This window comes from Pogonomyrmex barbatus, unplaced genomic scaffold (genome assembly GCF_055798465.1).
Source record: "Pogonomyrmex barbatus isolate J1 unplaced genomic scaffold, ASM5579846v1 scaffold8, whole genome shotgun sequence".
NCBI classification, from domain to species: Eukaryota; Metazoa; Arthropoda; class Insecta; order Hymenoptera; family Formicidae; genus Pogonomyrmex; species Pogonomyrmex barbatus.
In genome coordinates this window covers 2,561,871-2,574,128 of record NW_028297182.1, presented here as the reverse complement: position 1 = coordinate 2,574,128, position 12,258 = coordinate 2,561,871, and the positions used below count along the sequence as shown (strand labels likewise).

Below are 12,258 nucleotides of genomic sequence, written 5' to 3'. Positions count from 1 at the left end.
TCGGCTTACGGGCCGCACTCTCGCGTTTAACAGTCGGGAACGTGACTTCCGGTCCCGTCGTCCGGCTTACATGGAACGTCCTTGGCTCCTTCTTTCTCTCTCTTCCCCCTCCCCCTCTCTCTCCCTCTCTTTCTCGCTCGTTCCTTGCAAAACTCGAAATGGAAGAGAGGACACGTCGCTCGTATAACAATGCGATAGATAATAAGCGCGCCTCCGAGAGCCGTTTCTCGCGTGAGGTAGGTCAGCGTTACGCTCGCTAGGTTATCCATGGCATCTTGCGTTTCTCATCAAAGCAGGAGGATCGATTTAAATTCCTTCTCGCGGGAGACACTCCTGGGTTTTACCAGTGAGCGAAAATTGCGTCCTCGAGACCGGGAGCGCATTCTCAATTGAGATCGACAGATATAACACGACAGAGATATCACGCGACTTTTAAAAGATCAAGATCAAGATTCATTCGCCTGCAGGCGTGCAGAAAAATCCGCAAACACTAATTTATTATTATCTACTATGACCTTATAATTTTTAATACAGGATAAGAACTATCTGCTCGTTAACACATCCACTTTATCCACGTCATGTAATTATGCAATTCCAACATCGTAAAATAATCGCGTGATCTAACTTGTTTTCTCCAAACCTTTCCAGACCTTCGTTAAAACTTTTGTCTTTCGCCACATCTTCTCGTTTTCAAGAACAACAAAGATATAAATCATTGGAAAAAATATATAGTTTGAAGCTATTCTTGCTACTTGTAGAGGGGGAAGAAGAGAGAGAGACACAAGTTTCGCACAACCCACGTTTCCCGCTACGCACGTGAACGTGACGTATTGCGCCCGAATACCGGGCGGCGTGGCGGGCACGATGAGTTTCGCCGGAATTTCTAGCATATTATCTCGCGCAACCCCGTGGGCGATGCGAATTCGGGATGCGTCGGTATGCGTGCGTACCATCCCCTATCTCCCGCTATGACTCCACGAGTTATTAACCATAAATTCGTGCCGCGACCGCGCTCGGGTGTCCCTCCGAATAAGAAGCACACGTCGGGCAGAGGACAACCTCCGGCTCGCTCCGCTCCGCTTTGCGCTCACCGCGCGGGGTCGTGTGGCTTGTCTTAAACCGTGGCACATTTGCATTCCTCTCGGAGTCGACCTCAGACACATTCGTGCGCTCCGCAGGCAAGGTCAAAACGGCTATTCTCCCTATCGCGCTCATCGCAGATAGCTCTCGATAACGGGCACGGTCCGTATATGGCCCGCATTCATTCTTACACGCATTGTCGAGAGATATATAGATACGTCGAGAAATACGCTTCTTTTTCACTCGGGTTAAATTTCGCATTTTTTTCTTTTTTTCTTTTTTTTTTTTACACATTTCGTGACGATTTTTTTTGCACGAGCTACGATAATTCTCAAGCGGGAGGATCGCCGTTGCGCTACGACAAACATGGAATATCAATGTCGTTGCAACTTGTTTCATGTACTATTGCGGCTTAATATTATTCATATCAATTCATCATTGTGTTATGAGAAGAAATAATGAAATACTGTAATAACGTTATTTATTGCACGAGATACTGCGCGCGCGTTTCTTAAAAAGTCCTGAGATGATTAATGCAATATTGAAAAATTATTAATATCACACAGAATTAATGAAACAGCGAAATGCGGGTCTTTTTTAAGATGAATGATAAACGATCGTTAGAAAATATTCAAATATACAAAAATTATGCAAAAATAAAATGAAACTTTTCAGTTATTTTTTTTTTTATTTCTAAAGTTTATTTTTAACATAACGCATTAAAGTACATAACGTATATTTTCACGTGAACCTACTGGAATGCAACGCACTCATCCCACTATAATCCCTCTAAAATTTTGACAAGCTTAATCTTGTTGGACCGTGATCATCAAATCTCTTTAAAAAAAACTGGGTCAGACCGTCACCGCGTCAAGCCCTTCAATTGAGATTGTTTATTCAGAGGACATTCAACGTGTATAACGTAATTGCAATCTGCATTCTCTGATCATTTAATGCACAGTCATCATTTTATCTATCATCCGAAAATCGGCCTTGGTACCCTTTCCTCTCGCTCCCTCTTCCCCCCCCCCTCTCTCTCTCTTTCTTTATTTCCATCCCACTGTCCCCCGTGCAAGAACGGCCGATTTAGGAAGGGAACGCCTCGCACTCGTCCGCTGTCTTTCTACGGAAGAACGAGTATATCCAGAACGAGACATACAGTAGAGCGAGTCGCGTGAGGCAGGTCAGCGACGTCGGCTCGCGACGAGGGGAGCGCTTCGTTTTAAACGGGCTTGATCAAGCCATTCGCATTCCTCGTAGTTCATACGTTCGTCTCGCCCGCCGCCTGCCTCGCAGATTCGTCCTTCGTGTCCGTACAACGCGTCGCGTCGCGCCGCGCCGCGCCGCGCCGCGCCACGCCACGCCGCGCCGCGCCACGCCACACCAAGCCGCGCCACGCCGCGTCGCGTCGTGGTATACCTCGTGTCGAACGAGTCTGATACTCGCGCGCTAAGAGGTTTGTTTTCCTGCGCCAGGCTGTGTGCACTAACTTTCTATCTCGTTTTGTCAAGCTTTAAATATATACCTATTTCATTTTTAAGTACAAGGAGAATGTATTAGTTCAAAAAATAGACTACAGACCTAATTGGCGAAATTGCCTACAGAGGGTTGATTATGTATTTTGAAACGCTATGAAAATTAAAGAAAATTTATTAGATTTTAACATTTTAACATATAAAGTGGTAGATATCCTAACGAATTTCCTTCCTCATTTTTGTAATTTTCATCTCAAGCTAAACGATTGAGGATCCCAGGATTGGGACGCACGTCCGACAAAGTGAGTATCGAGACAGTTTGCCCGTGATAATGCTTCTAATAATTCGACCCCGAAACACTACTGATTTCAGTTTCAATGTGATAATAATATTTAAAATTCAATAGAAGATTATAAACGATATTTATAGCTGATATGTGATTTTTTTAAGACTTCTTAGAATTAATAATAATTTTCGGTACTTTATTAACCTCAATAATGTAGCGATATCTGAAAGTCATTCGTCAATTAAATTGACAAAATCATATATTCATCGTTCTTCATTACCGAAATAATAGTGAAAACATGCAAAATCTTTTATGACAATTGAAATATCCTACGTAATGATATCAATATAGATCAATAATAAAATTGAATTGACGTCGCAAATCCAATTTGTAATTCTCAAAGTGTATCCCGACATGGGAAAGATGTCTGACGCTATATTGCAAAATTATCTATCGATTTTCCTTTATCAAAAGTATCGGATAAAAGGAAATAATGGAAAGTATGAGAAAGTAGATAAAAGAAGATAATACTTTATAGAATTCGTGATAACACTCGGACGAGAAATCAAGAGAAGGAGTATTACACTCTCCCATTCTTATTTTGCGATTGACGAAATCCGCGAGTTGGTTTTCGACACGATTATTATGATTATGGCAACGGTCACAGGTCTCTCGACGATGCGACGCGACACGGTAGAGTACATACGCGCGTCATCATTCCGCGACAAATTGCGCGCGAAGCTGATAGGTCATTCAAGGAGACACGTAGCTATTCGCGAAGGCGAATAGCGCATTTTTCTACGCTATTGATTGCATCTACCGAATATAGGGTAATATTCAATCTGCTTAATGGCGCGGCCCGCACCGTCCTCGATTTCATCTCACCGCCGCGCACGGTGAGATACCATAGGCCGTTTCCCTTTTTTCCTTCGTTCCTTTTTTTTCGTTCCACTTTTACACTTAAGCAAAATACTCTCATTATTCTTTACGCAGACGCGACCCCGTCTCCTTGGCGCGCTGAGAAACTACGTTTCCCGGCGATAATCGGCTTAATGCTGACGCTTATTTGCGTATTTGCGACTGTCTCACGTCAAGTAAATAAACATTTTTTAATGATAGATACAGAATGATAAAATAATACAATCACATTAAAAGTAAAAAAATGTTTGTCTATCTATATATATATATATATATATATATATATATTGCATTAATAAATTTTTATGTATTTTTATGTATTTGTATTCATAATATATAATATTAAAAATAAAAATTATACAATGTTTTGATATACTATAGAATTATGAAATTATTGATGAAATTTCCAAATTATAGATTCAAGATTGTATGTGTGGCAAAAAAAATAAATAGTTTAACAAGTGTCACGTTTTTTTAAGCGTAATGAGAAAAGCTGGATTTATATTTATATTTATTCATTTATTCATTTAAATTCAGTATTTAGATAGAAATAAATTTCTACAGAATACGAATAACATAACATTGTAAAAAAAATTCACGTTTTATAATGTTTATTTCAATTGTTTTTATTTTCATAGTTAAGATTTACAACTTGTATTCCATAATTTTTATATTAAATTATTTCAGAGGAATATAGGAATGAGGAATATATAATTTTCGATAAAATTAATCGACTTATTGCTCACACGAGTAATTAGCGAAATGTCATGGGGGTAAAAGACGTCTACGCGGAAAAATCTTTCCTCTTTTTGAACGGAGCAGATTAACGAGCATCACTATGAACAGAAAAAAAGGGAGATCGTATTTTGAATGCAACATTATAAAAACCAACATCGGGAGAAATCCACTTATCGGAAGATTTTTATGGCGTTGCTACGCCTGCTGCGGCGAAACGCCGTAGATTTCGAAGTAGCTATGCGAATTTCTCGCTCTCGTGCAAACCGCAACATGGGACACAGGAGCTTGATTACTTCACGGAGAGAAATAAGCACCTGCCGTATAAATGGTATAAAAAAGAAAACTCTTTTACGCAGCCTCCTAAAACTCTTTCATATACAGTCTTTTACTTTAGTTTATCTCACATAAACGTACTCACGTACTATCTGAAAGACCGGCTATTATTCCATTTCAAAACGTTGCATATTCTTTAGTTTTTCCAATTTTTTTTAATTTTACCCTTGCTTTCTATATGGCTTACGTCACAAATATATATAAAACTATGTCTGTAAGTATTAAATTTTTGAATCCTCAAAAATGCAGATTTTATATTTGCAAAAATAATTGAAAGAACCGTACGCTAATAATCAAATATATATTAAACACCAAATATTATCGAACGTTTTTATTTGCGCAATCACGCAGTTTGTGATTCATATCGCGAATGAGGGATACCAGAGAGAGAGAGAGAGAGAGAGAGAGAGAGAGACGTCGATCTCGCGTCCTTTTCGACGCGAAGCGTCTCGACCTAGAAGGAATCATCGCCGGCATATAAGAAATACTCGAGAGTACGACGCTAATAGGCCGAGATTAGAAAATCGGCACGAGCGGAATAAGAAAACGCCCGTCTCGGATGGAAGAGTGAGAGAAAGAGAGAGAGAGAGAGGGGGGGGGGAGGGAGGGAGGGATCTCTGCCGGTTCGAGAGGCGGCGAATGCGATTGCGATTGCATAGAGAGCGGTATCGCGAGAGAAGCGCACGAGAGTGCACCCTAGCCAGTGGGTCACGCATGGGAAATTGGAACGGTTTCATCTCCAGGCGGAAGACTCGATTTTTCTTCGCGGGAGAAACTACCGATTTTTCTTTCGATCGAGCGTTTCTAGGTTACAAGTAAATAAGAGCGCGGTGTGCAGCTCGCCGCTCGCGTGCGTCGCGCGCTAAGGAACGGTCTCTCCCTATTTTCGCTCCGCGACATAATTTTTCGTTCACGACCACGAGGCAAGCAGAGCGCCGTGAATCCTCGCTCTTCTCGCTCTGCGTGTGTTAAAAAAAGAAAATGGAAAAAGGGGAAGTGTGCGCGCCGAGCGCGTCCGCTTTCTCGATCCGAGACATCGAGCGACATTTCGTCTCCGAGATGTACGTCGTATGAACGCGTATTCTGAACGATTAATTAAATACGATATATATATATATATATATATATATATATATATATATATATATATAACGATCATCCAAATGTTATGTGTGAATAAATGATTACGATAATTATTTTGTAGCTTCTATACGCGAATAATAATCCGAAAATGCGAAAGTTCGACGCGAGAGAGGATTAAACGCTTTATCTTCGCGCTCGAAATGCGGATGTCTCACCGTGCTCGCGGTCGCGTGTGTTTCACGGCGATATAAAAAAATATTGTTGAATGGGCAAAAGTGTTTTTTTTTTTTTTTTCCAGATAGCGCGCGGGATTCACTGACCGTCGGTCAGATTTTTTGATCGATGATACAACTCGTACGACGTATCACTTGTACTCACGGGCGTGTCATTGATCCCCCCGAAGAAGCTGATAAGTCATGCCGGTTGTTATTATCAGTTGATACTTGGATAACAACAACGAAATCGTATCTACGAAGGAAGAAAATGGTACGAAGGAGGAAGGGAGGGGGGGAGAGAGAGAGAGAGAGAGAGAGAGAGATAGAGAGAGAGAGAGAGAGAGAGAGAGAGACACACACACCGAACGTACCACGCGTAGCGCGGTCAGCACACTTTTCTCGTAAAAATCGTCGGGCTCATAATAGCGCGGCGAATCGATTAGTTCCGGCATAAATCTCCCGATCTCGACACACCGCGCAAACATGCCGCATCGTGCATTCGAACGCCTCTACCTCGCGCGATTCTCCCTTTGCGCGAATGGCGGATGGAAGTCGCGCGACGAAAAAGAAACCGCTTAATAGAAAACCGAACCGACGATCGTACCGCGAGCCGATAACCGTGCGCTGAAAGTGCGCGGATCATCCCGTACACCGAGCGATAAACCTGCTTTTCTAATCGAGACTTTTAATTGTTTGTTAAAAGAAAAAGAAGCTGTTCTTTCTCGCGCCCGCATCAGAGCGGCGAGCTCTTATTTTGTATGTAAATTGATCCACGTGCTCTTTTTCAAAGATTTAATCGGAATTTTTATTCCGAAGAGAGAAAAACGAATTGTTTAACTCTCAAACTTAATCGCGCCTATCTCTAATTAGGGTTTAGATTAATTAATATTGAACTGGGATTGAACCGATATGAATCTTCAAGCCCTAATAAATTCCTCCTTTTGACCCCGCTTGAAAACGGATACGCCGCGATTTTGTGCTCTATTAATCAATTACATAATAATGTATGCATTTAACACATACATACACGTTTACATTATTTTATGTGGTAAAGGAGCTATTAGAGGTAATTAATAAAAATTTACATAAGTAAGAAAAACGGAAAAAGCAAGATACACAACGTGAGTTTATATTTTTCGTCAAATATGAAACGTAAAAAGTAAGTAAGAAAACGTAAAATTCTTTCACAACTATGTTCAGCTAAAGTTATTGTCAGTTTAGTCGGATCGTCGCCCAGAAACAATATCTATCGCACGCCTATATTTAAATTCGCGTAAAACTATGTCACGTAAATTCGGAGCTTACCGTATCTTTCTTACGCGCAATACCGAGCGTCCCAGATCTACACTGTACATTTGTTCCGCGAGATTATATTTAATAAATTCGAGATTGAAAAAATAATTTAGCTATCCACCTTAGCACTTGATTTTTATTAGCTCATACTTTATCAATTGCAATATCTGGTTCTAGTCTCTAAAATCGCCAGTTTTTTAAGCTTTAAAAATTTTTTATAAAAAATGGTTCTAAAATAATCCAGCAGGATACGATGTACAATTTTATAAATATTCTTGTACGATGTACAAGAATATTTATAAAATTAGCACTATATTTTTAGAATTTCGATACAAAGCTCTTATCTACTAAGGAATCTTGAAATATTTAAAAAAGAATCAATTAGACGTGAAGTTTAAAATTAAAGATACATCAATCGTCAATTTCGTTCGTCATACAAAATATCTCTAATAACTTTCACAATCGGAATAGACTCGAAATCATATGTCAATAACTTTTCATCATCGGAAATAGACTCGAATAAAATCGCATCTTTTAATAGAACCCTTTTATTCAAAGTTAAAATAACCGAAGAAAATATTAAATCTTTGAAAAAAAAAAAAAAAAAAAAAAAAAAATTTAATTCGTGGAGAATTTTTAGAATTGAAAAATTGCGAGAGATCTGTCGTCCTTCCTCAAACAAAATGTTTGAGGAATGAAATGGGGATGAAAATGAATAGTAAACACGCGTGTTGCGGGGATCAGCTGACCGAGAGCTCTCCTTACCTGGGAGCATTGATGATCGGCCGGCCCATTGCCCGTTGCTGGCGCTTCTCGTTGACGGGAAGGCGCAGATAATCCTGGTCGCCAAGGAGGAAGAGATCCTTTGAAATAATCATGTCCACCGCGGTGGCTGCCGATTAACAGCTGGCCGCCTCTCCTGGTTCGATCTCCTAAATGGGCGATTTCGCCGCCTGAACAACGTGACACGTAGACGTTGTGGCCGTCACACACGAGTTAATTAGAGCCTCACTTTCCCGGCGGCGCGAGTCACGTTCATCGGCGATCAAAGCATCGGGTCTGCTGCCACTCGGCGCGGACGCGCACTCGACGTACTCAACATCCTCGCGTACCTCGGCCAACTCGCGGCTAATAGAGCGATTTATCGGGAATCGCCGCGCCGATAAAATCTCACACGTTAAACGAGAGAGCGGCCGCGAAATCTTCCTCGGTCGGGGAGAGAACGCAGAGACGCGCGGAATCCAGACGGCGAAGGTGGCTGATCCGCGATTGGATCTTGATCGCGCTGCCCTATCGCCGGTCGATCTTTCTTAACGCTTTAGCTGCTTTGCGATTTTTCCGTGGCCGCGCGCGTTTTTCCTCTCCCTCGGTGTTCCGATCGGTGTTCCGAGGCACGACGACTGGAGGATCGAGCTCGGTCGAGGAGCGCAGATCGCGGGATTCTGGACGCGGAGAATGTCCGCGCGCGATCGTCTCGTTGGATCTTGCGATAGTCTCTCCTCGAGAAGGGGAGTCTTTTCCCGACCGGATCGAGAAAGCTCTCTTGAGTCGGCTCTGACGGTGCCGATCGGTCTTCGGAAGTCGAAACTTTAAGTTCGGCTCCCTTCCGTTGTACAATTCCGTTGTTACATCGCGCGCTGAATTCCGTGGATGTATATTAAAGGAGCGATGCGACGACGGTTTTTCGATGATAGCTTCTCGAAAGAATGTCGAACGAACGTTCGAGAATGCACTCTGGAGAATATGGGTCGCAAAGTTTCGCGCACACAGATCGCGAAATGTTTTTCTCAATTCGCTCTATCTCTCTTTGATGCAATCGTAAGTGGACGCTCTCTTCTGGAACATAAAAAATACGAAGAAGAGCTATTAAGTTTTATTTATAAAATATACAATAACACATATTTATCTAATTATTACGACTTATTCGTCGCTGTTATTAAATTCCTTCACTCTAAAATCGCGTAATGTTTATTATTAAAAAAGTGAGCATGTGACTTAAAATAATAAAATAATATTCATTTTTGCAAATATTAAAATATTCAAGCTTAAAAAAATTATACGCCAGAAATGGAATTATTTTTTGTAAGTCTCATTTAATACTATGTATTATAATTTATTTTCAATTTAATTGGTCTAATTATTAACATGATTATTATAAATAATAATCTGAACTTAGAAATGAACACTGAATAAATTATATCATAAATTTCACCTCTCTCGTGAATAATTCAATTCAATGTTACCTTAAGCTTCTTTTATTTTTATCAATAAAAATAGTATTAAAGTAAACTATTCGAAAATATACATGATGCATTTTTAAAGATTATCATGTAACATCTTCCTCAGGATCGTGACAAATATAAAATTATCGTATTTTTAAAATATGCTCATATTGATATGCACATCTGCTTTCGTGCTTAAATCTTAAATAATAAAAATTTTAAAGCAATAAAAGATTATCTGGAAGCATGATAGTACAAAATCCGGTTTGAAAATATGCAAAAATGAACCCCACATAGAAAGATACCATATAGAAAAAAATCACACAGAAAGATTGAAAGCATTTGAAATAATTAAAAATACATTTATTGCACGCATTTTTTTTTTTTTTTAACCAAAATCGCGCACTAGAAAAAGAACTTCATTGTAAAAAAAAAAAAAATCGCATTGCATCGTGTCGAGTGTGCGCTCTACTGACAGGATACTGTATATCTCGGTTAATTTACTGCTTGTGACGACGCTTGTATTAATTAAAGGCTAACCAAAGATCATTTGAGAAATAGAACACAGTGTCACCGACCTACACCGTTTCGCACTGGACGTATCGCTCGCAAGAACTCATGTATTTGCATCGCGCCAATTTTCGCACGCCAACTGTTAAGTATTAGTCAACAAGCGAACATTTGTGAACGCGTCGTGCAAATTCGCGCTTACAAAAATTCTGACAAGTGTCTCTAATCCTTTTAATCTATCCAATCTACCTAATTAGCTCTTTGTTCGACGATTATCGAAATCATCTAGGAGCTGTGATTCAATTGATACGCATTCGGTATGCCAATCATCGACGCTTTTCCACCCACGATTTAATTACTTTTCAGCGTAACCGTTACGCGTAATATGACCTAATTATGATGACCCCTATTACGCTACGAGCGTAATTTTCATGTTTAGATTTCAGGATGTAAAGCAGAATTACGAATTATTTGCAGAATTATTTGTATTTGGATCCTACTCTCTTTAATTTAATCGTTCGATAACGGCATAATATTATCAGATTTAACAGCTTTACATATATTATCCTTCCTCGAGATATAATCAAAACTATAGTTTCTTAGAGAATTATTTTCTCTCTCTTTTTTTATGTAATATTAATTTATAATATTACGAATATAATCTTAATGTGTGTGTAAAGTAATATTTTTATAAAGAAAAAATTAAAAAATTGTATATTAATAACGTATAATGCATATATTAATAGCGTAATATTTCTCAATAATAGAATCGATACTTATTCTCTGATACGTAGATAAAATTTGTTATATGACGAGTAAAAAAAAAACAGAGAAAAGACATAATTATTGAGTTTGAAACTAAAGCTTAACAAGAATGTTTTACAACAATATTCTATTATATTTACGATGAATTATAATACGCTTGTAATATCGAGCTCTTCATTATTTTTATCATACTAATTGCACAACGTTATTCCTAGGCAATTAATATGAAGAAACTAGTACAGATATTATCGAATAATTATTTCTTCTCTATTGAATGTCTGATTAAATATTGCATTACCGCGATTATGATTACATTTAGCACAATCGCAATAGAACAATTTAGCGTAAACATTAACCACCATTAGTAGTGTTGCCCAGTGTTTACATAAAATAAAAGACGCCCTCTCGACGTCCGTATGACTCACTTGACGAGCTTTCACAATAGCATAATGTGGATTTGTCGTTCCCGTTGACGGTAGCGAGCAGCTGTGTTTTATTTCAGCCAGGTCCCCAATATTTCATTAGGAAAGATTCGAAAAGTCGCCGCGAGATCGTAAATTTCACGAGACGCTGTTATACAATTTCCTTGGACTTGGGGCACGGAGACGTGAGAAAAATCACGTGTAAACCCGTCCCCTCCCCCCCCCCCCCCCGCCCCCCGATCCGTCCGATTAGAATGTACGACTCGCGTCATTGGAATCGTTCCAAAGTCAATTTGTTCCTTTTGACGCTAAAGTCGGCGCGTCTAATTGTTCTCCCGTAACTCGAAACTTATGCCGACAACGATCATTAACGCACGCGATGATAAAGATCAAGGTTCGGGCGCTGACACGCCGTTGTTACGCGAAGTCACACTTACGTTGCCGCCAATGATTTATGCGAGAGTCTTCCCGGTTGTCGTGTTTAGGATAGTTTCTCGCGTGCGCACGTACAAATTGCGAAATCGTACGTGCCAGTCAACGGTCGGCGACCGAGTGACGAGAGATCACGTTTTGACGTTTTACATTTCGGGACGTTTTCGCGAGGCGATCGGTCGACGGCGATGCAAATCCAAAGTTGTCAAGAGACAGGAGAGACTCCTCCAAGAGAAATCCTTCGAAACGGCAAGAGCGGTAAACACAGGCGCGACTTGCATTAATCGATATGCAATTATTACCACGACGACACTAATTCCGATGATTTCGCGCCGATGAGGGTCGACGCATCGTGAGAACAATGAGCGCGACCTTGATCGTCTCATTGAATGTCGCGTAATTTTACGTTACATCGCGAGGAAATGATAATTCTAGGGGTATTAACGGTACGAGTTGCAAGTCGCAGCGTTGGTAAGTTAACTCGCT

The 12,258-nt window shown here is 40.0% G+C and overlaps 1 protein-coding gene across 2 annotated transcripts in view; it reads right to left on the bottom strand.

The window, feature by feature from the left end:
• E23 (ABC transporter G family member E23) overlaps positions 1 to 12,258 on the bottom strand; it is a 123,395-nt gene that overhangs the window by 106,828 nt on the left and 4,309 nt on the right. For both annotated transcript variants that reach the window (XM_089084090.1, XM_089084091.1), the window contains exon 2: positions 8,187 to 9,257. In XM_089084090.1, the coding sequence (XP_088940216.1) occupies positions 8,187 to 8,299 (113 nt within the window). In that variant the 5' untranslated portion in view covers positions 8,300 to 9,257. The remainder of the gene's footprint in view (positions 1 to 8,186; positions 9,258 to 12,258) is intronic.